The following is a 15116-nucleotide window of genomic DNA, read 5'->3' as shown; positions in this document are numbered from 1 at the left end:
GCTGTGTGCTCATTAGAAGTCAGGTGATGGTGATCTTCGTGAGTGGGGGTCGTGAGAGCCTGACCAATCCATGACAGTACCCCCCTCCCCAGGGCCCGCTCCTGAGGGCCGACACCTCCGACGCCGTGGTGGTCTCCCTCTGCCTCTAGGCGCTGGGAACTCAGGGTGGCTCTCATGAAACTCCACCATGAGACTAGGATCGAGAATATCAGCTCTGGGAACCCATGTCCTTTCTTCGGGGCCGTACCCTTCCCAGTCCACCAGGTACTCCAACTGGCCACCACGACGTCGGGAACGCAAGATCTCCTTCACTGCGTAGACGGCTCCTTCTTCTAGGAGCAGTGGAGGAGGGGGTTCCTCTTCGTGGTCAGGCTCTGTGGAGGGAAGAACAGGATCGTGATAGGGTTTCAGGAGTGATACGTGGAATGTAGGGTGAATACGGTAGTGAGAGGGTAATTGTAGTTTGTAGGTGACGGGGTTAACCTGTTCCACGATGGTGAAGGGACCAACAAATCGGGGACTTAACTTGCGAGAGGGCAGTCGCATGCGTATGTCCCGGGTGGATAGCCACACCTTTTGTCCGGGTGTGTATCTGGGTTCTTCAGACCTTCTTCTATCGGCGGTTACCTTGCTTCGACGGACTGCCCTCTGCAGATGTTGATGAGCCTCGTCCCAGACTCTCTCGCTCTCCCGGAACCAGTGATCCACTGCGGGGACATCAGATGGTTCGCCATCCCAGGGAAAGAGCGGTGGTTGGAAGCCCAGGACGCACTGGAATGGCGTGAGTCCGGTGGAGGGTTGCCGCAGTGAATTTTGGGCATATTCTGCCCAGCCCAAATACTGGCTCCAGGAGCTCTGGTGACCACTGCAGAAGGTCCTCAGGAACCGTCCCACCTCCTGAATCTTCCTCTCTGTCTGCCCGTTGGTTTGGGGATGATATCCAGAAGAGAGGCTGACGGCCACACCTAGGAGCTTGAAGAAGGCTTTCCATAGACGTGAGATGAACTGTGGACCTCTGTCCGACACAATATCTTCTGGAATACCAAATGACCTGAAGACTTGATTAAAGATATTGTCGGCTGTTTCAAAGGCTGTGGGAAGACCTTTCAGAGGGATTAGTTTGACAAACTTTGAGAATCTATCTACTATGACTAGAATACAGGTATTACCTTCTGACGAAGGGAGATCAGTGATAAAGTCCACTCCTAGGTGTGACCAGGGACGGTTCGGAATCGGCAAGGGATGGAGCTTTCCAGCGGGTAGATGACGTGGGCTCTTGGATTGGGCACAGTCCTTACAGCCCTGAACATATTTCTCCTTAAGCTTCATGGCCTTCTGCTCATATGGAGACTTCTCTTTTGGTGAAAGCTTAGACCACATTTCCCCAAGCTTCTTTGCAATGTCACCAATAGAGATGCCCGGGTGATCGCTCTTCACCTTTGGGCGATGATCAGAACAGAAGACAAAGAAAGCAGATGGTGGCCTCTTTGGCGCATTTGGATCTTTCTTCTTTTTCCCTCCCTTTGCACCTTTAGGAGGCACATAGTTTTTCATCTCTCTGTCATAGCGAACCTTATCGGTCTTGGCCATTTCCTCAAATTTGCCCTTCTCTTTGGAAGACATGGTCCTCCATCTTTCAGAGCACTTCTTGGAGAACTCTGCGAAGTTCACCGAGGTCCCTGGGTTTTTCTTCTTGTGTTCCTCCCGGCAGGTTTGCACGAAGAAAGCGTAAGAGGACGTTTTTGTGATCTGTGATCACCTGGAACGGATGTTTGGCTCCCTCCAACCAGTGACGCCACTCCTCCAAGGCTAGCTTGATTGCTAGCAGCTCCCTGTCTCCTATGCTGTAATTCTGCTCCGCCGGGCTCAACTTCCGAGAGAAATAGGCACAGGGATGCAGTCGGGGCGGTGTATCATGATGTTGAGATAATACTGCCCCGACGCCGGTGGTGGATGCGTCCACTTCCACCACGAAAGGAAGATTTGGGTCAGGATGAGTCAGGAGTGGGGCCCTTGTGAACTCCTTCTTAAGAAGGCGGAAGGCTGCGGCTGCTTCTTTGGTCCACTCCAGTCCTTTGGGTTTACCCTTGAGGAGATTAGTGAGAGGTGATGTAATCCTGCTGTAGTCCTTGATAAACCGTCTATAAAAGTTAGCAAACCCAAGAAACCTCTGGAGCTCCTTAATGGAAGTGGGTTCTGACCAGGATAGAACAGCCTCAATTTTCTTCCCATCCATACGTATACCGGTTTGATCAATGATGTATCCCAAGAAATGAATCGACTTCTGGTGGAATGAGCATTTCTCCGCTTTGAGGTAGAGGTGATGTTCTCTCAATGTGTGTAGGACCTCCGCAACGTGTTGGCGATGTTCGGCCTCACTCCGGGAGTAAATGAGGATGTCATCTATGTACACTATTACAAAGTGGTGAAGAAACTCCCGGAGGACTTCATGAATGAAGTTTTGGAATACGGAGGGGGCGTTGACCAGACCGTAAGGCATGACCTCATATTCATAGTGGCCAGTAGGGGTCACGAATGCTGTCTTCCATTGGTCCCCCTCACGTATTCTTATCAGATTATACGCGCTGCGGAGGTCCAATTTAGTGAAGACTTTAGCTTCTCGGAGCTGTTCCAAAGCGGCTGGTACCAGAGGAAGGGGATATCGGTATTTTACTGTACCGTTATTTAGGACCCTGTAGTCGATGCATGGACGCAGCCCTCCGTCCTTCTTGGCCACAAAGAAGAAGCTTGAGGCGGCTGGTGATTTTGAGTGACGTATGTACCCCTGACTCAGAGCCTCCCTTATGTAATCTTCCATTGCCTGATTCTCTGGAAGCGAGAGCGGGTAGATCCTACCTCTTGGCAACTGGGCATCTGGAACTAGGTCGATCGCGCAGTCCCATGGCCGATGCGGCGGTAGCTGGGAAGCTCTCTTGGGGCAGAAGACATCATGAAAGGAGCTGTACTCCTTAGGAATGTGGATAGACTGCTTCTCAGGAGGGCTCTCGACCGATGTTGCAAACAAAGAAATGGGGTTCCGACCTTGAAGAGGGAGATTTGGAAAACAGGTAGGTGTACATCCAGATCCCCATTTCTTTATCTCTCCTGTGCCCCAAGAGATGATGGGATCGTGCTTCACCAGCCACGGGCGCCCTAGAATGATGTCCATATTTGCACCCTCCAGAACCAGAAATTGAATCCTCTCTTGATGTAACAGCCCCACTTGAAGAAGGATGTCTTCGCATTGTCGATGGATACGGGTCGAAGATCGAGTGCACTGGGTTATCGGTTGTATCTGGTATATATGCGAGGACGCCTCAGTACGGAGGTGGAGTTGACGACAGAGGGATTGGGAGATGAAGTTCCCTGCTGACCCGGAGTCGATGAGGGCTGTGACAAGGAGAGAAATAGAGGCAGTAGTTATTTGTACGGTGGTAGTAAGTGGTTTACATTGTTCAATATTCGTACTGAATACACTCACTGAAGTCCGAATGGGACGAAGGGGACACTCCATACGGGTGTGTCCACTGACACCGCAGTATAGACACAGACCCCGGGTCAGCCTCCTCTGTCGTTCCGCTGATGTCAGTCTTCCAGACTCTATTATCATGGGTTCTGGTTCTGGAGAGGCTGTTGACTCAGGCGATTGGAGGAGTGCAGACGAGGGGGTGATGGTGTCCTGTTGATAGGAACGGAGACGATCGGAACATCGGAGAGAATGTTGGATGAATCTCTCCAGACCCATTGTATCATCTAATGTGGCCAGCTGGATTCGGAGAGTGGGTTCCAAGCCGAGCCGGTACGTGGTCAACAACGATCTCTCATTCCATCCACTTGCAGCTGCTAGAGTGCGAAACCGGAGAGCATATTCCTGTGTAGATAGAGTACCTTGCTTTAGATGATACAGCTGCTCTCCAGCGGCTACTTCCCCATCAGAACGTCCAAACACCTCTTTGAAATACTCCGTGAAGGTAGTGATGGAATTCATGACCGGCCCGGCTTGGTTCCAGATCGTCTCAGCCCATTTAAGTGCAGGTCCAGAGAGTAGTGATACGATGTAGGCGATCTTTGACTTATCTGTGGGATATAGAGAAGGTTGCATTTCGAATATGAGGGAACATTGTAACAGAAAACCATTGCACTCCCCCGCTCCGCCTGAGTAGGGCGCTGGTCGGGCCATGGGACTGGAAGGAAGGGCCGAAGAAGAAACTGTGGAGGCGGAAGTGCTCGGTGCTGGTGGTGCGTTGGAAAGTGGAGCTGGTGGCTGTAGAATCCGCTTCAACTGGTCCACCAGCTCTTGAAAGTGATCGAGGGTGCTCATGTTGTCGTCGTTATGGGTCCGGGCTTCTGTTATGAAGCGGACAGGAGACAGAGGTAAGGAAACGTTAGGGTGTTTATTGAATGACAACAAGGAGCACATGAAGGATAGCCAGGAGGATCAGGAATGATGTTGGGGTCTTTTCCTCCGTGGCTGGGTAACAGGAATACACGAGGATGGACAGCACACACCAGATACAGCTGACAGAGGATGACACAGACTTGGAAGGACTGGAAGACAGGACGATTCGGGAGGACCAGGAAGACTAGGAGGAATACAAAGAGAACAGGTAAGTAAATCGTTTGTTTAGCTGAGGATGACTACGCTGAGTGGTCGCTCAGTTGTCCGCTTTCGTCGAGACGAGCCCGGACAATGAGCGACTGGAGTGCTGTGCTTTTATCTGGTGCTCGTGAATGTGATGCAGCTGTGTGCTCATTAGAAGTCAGGTGATGGTGATCTTCGTGAGTGGGGGTCGTGAGAGCCTGACCAATCCATGACATCAATGGGTCAAAAACAGCCATGAACATAATGAAAGGCTTGTAAATTTGCCCAGAGTGTGTTGTTGAGTTTTTAAAAAGCATTTTCTTAAAATATATGTCAAAATAGGATTTGTAACCAAAAATCGTTCCATTTGCTGAAACACAAGATGTGGCCAAGTTAAGATCCAAAATCACCTCAGAGTGGATGAAAACATCCTCAACAGTCTCAAGGGTTAATATATGGAGAGCTCATACTTCTCTCTTTTAAAATTATAATTATAGGAAGACTTTTTTCTGCATGATCATTAGTCAGGACAGCAGGAAATGAGTCATCATTACAGGTTTCCACCAACTTTCCGTAAAGCTACAACTACTTGATGATCCCTACAACCAGTCAGTGCTATTGCGCTTATCTTTGAGCCTCAGAAATGTTGCTGAGTGGACTTATACTATGTAAGAGGGCGCTTGGCAGGACCTGAAAAGGATGTTTTTTGTGTGTTGAACAAAGGATGTGGTCTACGTGAAGTGAGTCCTATGATTCACTTTGAGGAGAAAGCGAATATGGCACCTTTTCATTACAGAAATAGTGCTGGTGGTTAAGTGAGATGTGCTTGGATGATTGACATCGACTGACGCTTTATGGCTGCTTCTGTGAGTAATGGCTGCAGAATACTGTCATGTCATAATATATAGTCAGCCCTGTCCTTTCACAGTTTATTTTGCTGTAATGACCAGCTGACTGCACATTGTCCTGCTGTTATACAACCACTCAACCGTATAAATAAATATGTAGACATTAAATCATAAGTATATAGTATACCTCGCTCGGAATTAATGTTTTTTTTTTATTTTTTATTTAGACATTTTTTTAAAACCCCATTTTTTTTACATAACAATTTTCCCGCTTTTTGTTTGCATTATAGTAATGCAGAAATTAATATTTTACTACAATTTATATTTAATTTAATTATGTTTTTTTAATAACATTGCAGGCACGGTAAAAACAGCAACATTTTTTGCTTCATCTAGCCAACTCAGTTTAGTGCACAGGTTTTATTATGAAGATATGAGTTTACATTTTCATCTCAGCAGCATTTTACCCCTTCATTGTTCCCATGTGTATGTGTATGTTCTACAAAAAAATACTTTTACTCATTTTATTTCATCTCCACGAAGTTTCAATGCAGCTACTTTTAATGTATGTGATCACCAGGGGTTTCTATATAGGGCTATGTTCACACAGAGAAAGAATATAGTTGTGGAGTAGGCTTGCTGCTGTAATCGGTGTTACCAGTATAACTTATGTGCTGTTTGGCCATACTTGATTACATAACTTGCCCACAGTGACAAATGCCTTTTTTTTTTTTACAGAAATAGCAAGCTGTGGAGCCTGAGCGTCCATGACTATCTTGTTAAAATTTGGGTTGCAAGTAATTGTAACACTAAGGGACCTATTATACACCTGACGTGTGTGGCACGATTTGTTGCTATTTTCAGACCAGCAAACTCAAATTTTTACGTTTTGTGCCACGTTGTTTAAATAGCAAACCCATTTGCACCACTTTGTGGACTCATGGGCGTACTGGTCTAGAAAGGAGGTGTGTTAAGGCGCATTGCTGGTGCGTTGCTTTTTTGAGGAATTGAAATAGACTGCGCTATTGACCAAATACAAGCTGGTCTAAAGTCCATTGCAGAGCGTCTTAGTTATGCGCCTATGTGAGTCTGAACGCTTACACAATGCTTAATACACACAGGATGTACAGCAACACACAAATATCTTTACATATGAAAATAAATCAAAGGATTAAAAATGATTGAAAACCACTACCTCCATGCCTTCTTCACCTCTGGGCTTTTTCAGTTTATTCATGACCATTTGCATTTGTATAAAGTTATTATTATTAGCAGTATTATTTATTATATGCATATTTGTTTTGATAAAAACAAGTTTAGATTTGTCCCCCTGTCAGGTTTTGGGTCATTTGGGGAATAAGAATAGGACATGTGTTTTTTGACCAAAGTTCCTTATTATTGTTCATTTATTTGTTTGCTGGACATTAGAACTGAATTTAGAAATAGTTTTGAAACAAATCTTTACGCTTAACAAGTGAAATTACATATGTAGGCTAATGATGTCTTCAGTAGAGTGCTTACAACACAATTTCCTTACTCCACAAAAATAAAGGAGTAAAGTAAAGAGGCCAAACAACCTCATTCTTTATCCTCGTGCTGTTGGTCTGTTAAACTGTTTTCTCGCTAGTAAATCATTCTGTTTTTCCACTTACAAAGTCCGCCATGTAAATAGAAAATGCTCCATGGCACGACACAACTGACTCTTAAAGGTAATGGGAGATGAGACTCTGATTGGTTTAATGCACGTTATGCTCAAAACACTCCCATGACTCATTAAGAGAATATGCAAAACCCTGTTAGACCATGCACCAGGCCACAGCCATTTTTACGTCCTTAAAATAGCAAAAGTGGATTCAGACACACCCTTAATGCTTTTGCGCCATGCACTTTAGACTTTCTCTTAGATTGTTAAAATAGAGCCCAATATGTTACAAATAATTGTAAGTTTGAGAGTGAAAAAAAGAGCATACAATTAAGATTTCAGTTTGAATTTCTTGCATAATGATAGCAGCTTCTTTATGCCTGAATATTTTTTATCTTTCAGTTTTTCTGTTAAGCCATTTTGTTGTTGTTTTAGTTTAGATATGTCAGTTTTTAGTTATTGATACAGAACTATTTGTTCTATTTTTTAAAAATCTGAATTTTCAAAAATAATTTCATTTGCTGATTCCAATAATCTTATTGCAATAAATAAAATTTTTTTACCATATTTTGAAAAATATTCATGGTTCATGGTTTATAACGTTTAAGCAGCGGTCACACAAAATATCTGCCCCAGTCATTATTAAACATCAAACTCATCAGAATCAAAAATTAAAAACATAACTTAATATCTAAAACATCCAAAATGGAAAACAAAAATATTCAGTAAACAGAAGCACTTCAATCCAAATCTTTTCAGTCTGTAAAATAAATCAATCCAGAACTAATGTTTAAGAGCAGGAGTGGCCAAACTTTTTCTTATGAAGGGACACAAACCAAACTTGACTGAGGCTAGTGGGCCGAATAGTCCAAGTCTTCTGCATAGTCCCCTATTTGTCAAGTGACAGTCTTTACATTTTCAAAAATCTGATTCATTTACAACATTTAATTTAAACATTTAATTTCAGTTTGCTTTTTTGTAGCTCAGCAATAAAACAAACAGAAATGGTTACGTCAAATTAGAAATGATTATCTATGTGTTAAAGGCGTTTGTCCCAACCCTCTCCATCATACTCACTTCTCCTCTCAGAGGGGATGGTGGGCCAAATCAAAGGTTACAATGGGCCAACTTTGGCCCGCAGGCCCTACTTTGGGCATCTCTGCTTAAGAGCAAAGACTTTGAAGATTAACTCATGTGCTATTGATTTCTAAAATAAGCTGGAATGTTAGCTTTAGGCATTACAATTCTTGAGGCATTGGTAAAATGCTAAAGTTTTATATCCTGCATTTGCATGCGTATGAAAGGAAGTCAAAATAATGAAAATTGCAATGTGACCTGTCTTTTGAACAAAGGCATCTTTAAAATTCCCTTCAGAAAATTCAGAAATAAGAAATAAAGGGCATTAATAAGTTGGTCAGGCACTCCACAGACAATGTCAAGACGTTGAGGTAGCAATCATGAGCAACAGTAGCACACAAGCAGGCAAACATATCATGGTGTCCAAAATGATTTGTATGCCATCCCTAAATGTCAGATGTTCTAGTAGGCAGCTTGTTTTGATAAGGGAGATCTTATCGAAATCACCTTTCGTCTACCTCATGAGTCATTTTGCTGTTGTCTGTGATCCTCTTTGACCCAAATCGGTTATTTAACATGCTTATTAGCACAGGAATCTTTGAATGCTATCATTTATAAGCACCTGCTTTGACTTGACACCGTGTCCCAGTGGCAGCGTAGCATTCTAGCATTCATCACTTTCAGCGTTCCCCAGTGTCTGCTTTACTTATGCCTGGCTGACACCAGCACTGATGGCCTGCTCAATCAAAGCCTCTAGTATCTGCCGTCAAGTCACAAAGTTGCTCTGTGAAATGCCAGTGGAGTAGCATGGTACGTCCGAGGATCAGTTCATTGAGGTTGGCACATGCCGAATAGAGGAGCGGAAAGTGAAAGCGTAGCCTCTGTGAAAGGTTATCGCCTCACCTCTGTCTTCACCTTTGAAGTCGCGCTGCACTAAACAATGTGTTATTGAGCAGAATGTAACTCTAGAGCACCACCGATTGTGTTGATCTACCGCTGAGAGCAGAGACTATGAAATATTGAGTCCTGGGGCGATAGATACTTTTGGTTGGCCTATTATATTGGTCTGTGTGAAATTTAAATTGTGATGCTCTGATAGTGGGGCTAGAGTTCAAATAGATGGTAATTGAATCTTAAATCTCAAACGACAAGGCTCCAGATTACAATTGTATAGCAGTGGCACGGAGTTTTATAGGCAGTGGTACTGGCGTGTTATTTGGTATTAATTATTTTGCTTGTTATGTGCTTTAGAAATACACATTTGAGTGCTTTTATTTTGAGCTTGGGTTGGGGGCTGCAGATGTAAACACAGATATGTTCAGTACGTTCAGATATGTTCAACAGAAATGTAACATCACGTAACATAACATCTGTAAAAATCTTATTTTCAACATTTCTAGACCAAATGTGTGGCACCTCACTAAGAAGGTCAAAAAGCAACCTAACAATATTTTTTTGTAATGTGTTTATGAAAAACAATAGCTATTTAGCATGACAACTTCATAGTTTCAGTTTGCAAAAAATTAACACAACAGATCTCAAACATTTCCCCCCTGAATAGCACAGCACTGCTAAAAAAGGAAAGCCATTCTACAATGCGATAGCGGTTAGTTACTTTAAAGGTTAATTTACCCAAAACTAATAAAAGATCTCACCCTTTACTTGTTTCAAATCTGAACACAAAATAATAGGTACTTTATGAAAGCTGGACACCTGTATGACTTCCATAGTATTTGATATTCCTACTACAGGGTGTCAATGGTTACAGGTTTCTAGCTTAAATATCTTTTTGTGTTTAACAGTAGAAAGAACTCCTAAAGGTTTTGAACCACTTGAGGGTGAGTACATTTACATTTTTGGGTGAACTATCCCTTTTAAAGTGACAAGTTGAAAAACTGAGTAAAACCATTGTTTTGAAAAAGCCAAGTTGACTAACAAGATTTTTATAACTGTAGTTCATTTACTTAATAATAATATTAAGGCAACATATTTACTCACTTTGTTGAAGTCAGCTAATCACTTTGAGAGTGTACAGTCTTTGTGCGTTATTAGTAATTTTTTTTACAAATAAAGGTTTTTATTCATATTTTATTCAATGTCTTATGTGGTTTATACAGCGCGTATAGAAAATGTTTGCTCAAAATAAAAATGGCAAAAGGGGAGTTTGCCCTGTGTGTTTCTGTGCACCTTGACTTTGAACTTGCACCTGCTGAGGTTTAATTAAACATCTGATATGTACAGTGCTGTGTTGCTTTGAGCATCGCTCTGCCCAGCAGCAGCAGCTTTTCTGCATGGATGAGGTGCGTGGAGCAGCTGCTTTACCACAGGTAGTCTGGTGTTTCATCTCTGCAGCCCCAAGGACTCTGTTCTGGAGACTGAACTTATGGACCATTGCAATAGCTCATTTATCTGTCTGTCTGTCTGTCTGTCTGTCTGTCTGTCTGTGCTAACGTTATTTTGTTTTGGCAATTTTTCAATGACAGTATAAGGGGCCGATCACACCGAACGTGCTTTTACGTTCCAAAAACGCGAGGCGCACCACACTGCCATTTTTGTTGACAAGAAAAAAGAAGGGCATGTGCTTTTTGTGTCACTAGGCAATGACTGAATCAGCTGCATATTGTGCGCAAGTGTTGCTGTTAATATAAATATAATTTTAAAGATTATAAATATTGTGATATTCAAGATTTGTGAGTCGTACAGCACTGGATTACTCAAAACAGTAACCACTAGTCTCTCCTACATCTTCAGAATCTTTGTTGTTACGTATCTTGACAACACAAACACTGTAGGCACCTGAACAGAAACCCCATCTCTGCTTTCATTTTATTGGTGATTAAAAAAGACTCGACTGACGTAAAACGCTTTTTCCTCTCAGAGTTTACACAACACTCCGCACAACCCTCGAGGCCGTAAGTAAATCATTCAAAAAAGATGCCTCCCAACGCAAAAAGTGTCTCCACTTGAACACTGAAATCATATTTATAGAGAAAAAACACCTGATAAAACACAGACAGTAATGAACTGACTTTCACAGTGTCCAGACCCGAATATTATAGAGACAATTAGCGATTACCCAGACAAGATGTCTAAATCTAAAGATGGACTCAAGAAAGGGTTAAATAAAGCCTGGTATACTGCACTGTCAGAAATAAAGGTATGCAAATTGTCACTTGGGTGGTACCTTTTCAGCAGGTGCATGTTTGTACTTAAAGGGTACACATTGATACCTCAAATGTATATCTTAGTACCATATTAGTGCCTACAAATTTTAAGAGGAACACTTTTGTACTTTTGAGATGCTAATATGTACCCATGAAGTATTAATATGGACCTTTTAGGTGACAACTCGCGTACCTTTATTTCTGAGAGTATGAAATATAACAAGTCAATCTATCCATCCACCAGTTTGTAAGTTTAAATTTTTAACCATTTTCAACAATTTTTGCTAAAATGTTTGTTGTAAGACTATCTTAAATAATCTAGTTAAGACATAAACAAAAATTCTTCCAGCTTTTTTACTAAATAAAGCTTGCCAGGGCTGCATTTAATGGATCAAATACATGTAAACAGTAATATTGCAACATGTATGCAGTGCAATTAATCTAATTTCTAATTAACTATTTTTAAAATAATTTATTCCTGTAATGAAGCCTGAATTTTGGGCAGCCGATACTCCAGTGACACTTTTTGCTCAGAACACGGTTTGTATTATAACTGTACTTTAACTGAGTTGCACTGAGTGAAAGAAATTCTTATTCTTTATTGTTTTGAATACCAAGTAGTTAAATCGAGTTTAATCAAATCACTGTAAAGCAAAATAAATAAATAAACTAGTAATAATAATAATAATAATAACAATAATAATATCAATAATAATAATAACAACAACAACAATAATAATAATAGTAATAATAATAATAATAACAACAATAATAATAATAGTAATAATAACAATAATAATAATAACAATAATAATAACAACAACAATAATAACAATAATAATAACAACAATAATAATAATAATAATAATAATAATAATAATAATAATAATAATAATAATAATAATAATAATAATAATAATGGTAATAAACAAAGCATCATTGTGAGATGCTGCAAGATATATGTGATATCTCCAAGCCCTCTGCCATCTCAAATTTTGGAGTGGTTCATTACAGCTCTCTCCTCCTGCCCACTTCCCCTTAGTCATGTTCCCTCAGCCCATTTCTCCATGTCTTTCTCTTCTTTTTGTCTCTCCGACTGTTCGCCTCCAGTTCTGTCCTCCCACTCACTCTCTATCTTTCCTCCCCACCTTCATTCCATCTCCTGCTCTCCTTCTCATGGCTCTCAGCATGCAGTGACTCCTCCATCTGTTCATCTTTTCCTCTTCGTCTCTCTCTCTCTCTTTCTCTCTCTGTCTGTCTTCTGCTTCAGTGGTCACTTATATCCACGTGTTATGTAGTTCACCGGGCGGCCAGTGCTCCATCACCACAGCCGGAGAACATGGGAATGACCGGGGTGTCTTAAAAAACATTTGCCGTGACTAATTATCCTCTCTTGAGTAAACGGCCCCCACAAAAAAAAGCAAGGTGCAGTGAGGATATCAGATCTGCATCAGGTTAAATGACTGCATTGTGCAGTCGTTTACTCCAAAATGAAAATTACCTCATCATTTACTCACCCTCATATATGAGTTATGAGTGTCTTTCTTCTATTGAATGCAAACAAAGGTATTTTGAAGAATTCTTGAGACCTATTGACTTCCATAGTAAGAAAAAAATACTTTGGCATATGACTTTCAACATATCTTCTTTTGTGTTCAAGAAAAGAAAGAAAGTCAAATAGGTTTTGAACAAGTCAAGGATGAAAAATTATGACAGAATTGTAATTTTTGCCTGAACTATCCATTTAAATTCCTGAATTATGGAGTCAAGATTTAGGTTGAATTCAATTAAAATGCAGTGATATGTAAATAAGCAGGGCAGCATGGTGGCGCAGTGGGTAGCACAATCGCCTCACAGCAAGGGTCAGTTGGTGTTTCTGTGTGGAGTTTGCATGTTCTCCCTGTTTTCTCTGGGTGCTCTGGTTTCCCACACAAATCCAAAAAACGTGGTACAGGTGAATTGAATAAGCTAAATTGTCCATAGTGTATGTGTGTGAATGAGTGTGTATGGATGTTTCTCAGTGATGGGTTGCAGCTGGAAGGGCATCCGCTGCGTAAAACATATACTGGATTAATTGGTGGTTCATTCCGCTGTGGCGACCCCAGATTAATAAAGGGACTAAGCCGAAAAGAAAATGAATGAAAGAATGAAAGTAAATAAGCAACACTGGACTCCACTTTCGTTCCTTCATTTATTAATGCATTCATTCATTCATAAAAAAGATTCATAAATCAAGAGATTGATGCATTATAAAACCTTACGTTTAAAAAATCAGAAGGTTTCAAAACTCAAAGTAGACCATTCATTCATTCATTTTCTTTTCGGCTTAGTCCCTTTATTAATCTGGGTTCGCCACAGCGGAATGAACCGGCAACTTATCCAGCATGTTTTTACGCAGCGGATGCCCTTGCAGCCGCAACCCATCTCTGGGAAATATTCACACACACTCATTCACACTTATACACTATGAACAATTTAGCCTGCCCATTTCACCTGTACCTCATGTCTTTGGACTGTGGGGGAAACCGGAGCACCCAGAGGAAACCCACGCGAATGCAGGGAGAACATGCAAACTCCACACGGAAAAGCCAACTGACCCAGCCAAGGCTCGAACCAGCGACCTTCTTGCTGTGAGGAACAGCACTACCTACTGTGCCACTGCGTCACCCCAAAGTAGACCAAACATGTTTTTTTATTATAGAAACTAAATTTCCTAAATGGCATGTTTAATATTTTGTATTTTTGTGATGTAATAGTGGAATTTAAACTCAGCACCTGTTTCCTCATCATGTTTACCCCTGGTTTCTGAGACCAGATTTAAGGATAGTTTTCCAGTAAATTACATACAGTTAAAGTCAGAATTATGAGCCCTTCTTTAATTTTTTTTTTCTTTTTTAAGTATTTCCCAAATTATGTTTAACTGAGTAAGGAAGTTTTCACAGTATGTCTGATATTTTTTTTCTTCTGAAGAAAGTCTTATTTGTTTTATTTCCTCTAGAATGAGATCAGTTCAATTAAAAAAAAAAAACATTTTAAGGTCAAAATTATTAGCCCTTTAATCTATTTTTTTTCGATAGTCTACAGAACAAACCATCGTTATACAATAACTTGCCTAATTACCCTATCCAGCCTAGTTAACCCAGTTGATGCCATCCTTCAGTATCGCACAGGAACAATATGTTTCAGAGAAAGGGTCAAAAATTGGACAGAAAATAAGTGTTGCTCCTAAATGTACAATGTTTGATGTAAAAATAGAAAAAGGCAAATTGCTCTAAATGCAGAACACAATCCCTCCTCGTAGATCAGAGTTTTTAGTGTCTGTCTGAAAGTCTCGTGTTAAAGGTTAGATCTGTGTGGAGGATGTTCTTACTGTTTGGATTTCAGCATCACAGCAGGTGTCAAAGTAAAGGGAAATAATTGGATTGAGCTTGAACCCACTTTAAGTTAAGTAGATTTCACAGATACAGCAAATCTCCCGACCTTCCCTCCAACAATGTCCCGACGGCTGACACATCTGTGTGGCGTTGGAGTGATAGTGCTTTTGACAGGATTTGTTTCTCTCTATAGTATGGTACAGTATGTTTCTCTGCTTTCTTTTTTTAACCCCCGCTCTCTTCTTCTTTTCTCCTGTTCTCCAGCTGTCTACATTATTATTTGTGGTGATGTTGCGTAACTTTGTTGGCTGTTGGCCTGAGAGCCATGCTGGAGCTCTGCAGGGGTCAGAGGAAAGTGGGATAGAGAGAGAATTATAGTGAGAAAGCCAATAAGCGAGTGTGTCTGGCCACGAGATCCAGGTAATAAAC

At 41.3% G+C, this 15116-nt stretch overlaps 2 protein-coding genes across 2 annotated transcripts in view; one reads left to right on the top strand and one right to left on the bottom strand.

The window, feature by feature from the left end:
* The window catches only part of LOC130215040 (high mobility group protein 1 homolog), a 38514-nt gene extending 27973 nt beyond the window's left edge, over positions 1-10541 (bottom strand). The window contains exons 1-2 of the mRNA XM_056446933.1: positions 10389-10541; positions 1299-1749 (exon numbers count right to left, since the gene is read on the bottom strand). Coding sequence (XP_056302908.1) covers positions 1299-1749; positions 10389-10541 — 604 coding nt within the window. The remainder of the gene's footprint in view (positions 1-1298; positions 1750-10388) is intronic.
* b4galt2 (UDP-Gal:betaGlcNAc beta 1,4- galactosyltransferase, polypeptide 2) overlaps positions 1-15116 on the top strand; it is a 206347-nt gene that overhangs the window by 69874 nt on the left and 121357 nt on the right. The window lies entirely within an intron of this gene.

This window comes from Danio aesculapii, chromosome 2 (genome assembly GCF_903798145.1).
Source record: "Danio aesculapii chromosome 2, fDanAes4.1, whole genome shotgun sequence".
Taxonomy (NCBI): domain Eukaryota; kingdom Metazoa; phylum Chordata; class Actinopteri; order Cypriniformes; family Danionidae; genus Danio; species Danio aesculapii.
The sequence above is the reverse complement of the archived record's forward strand: the minus strand, read 5'-3'. Positions and strand labels throughout refer to the sequence as shown.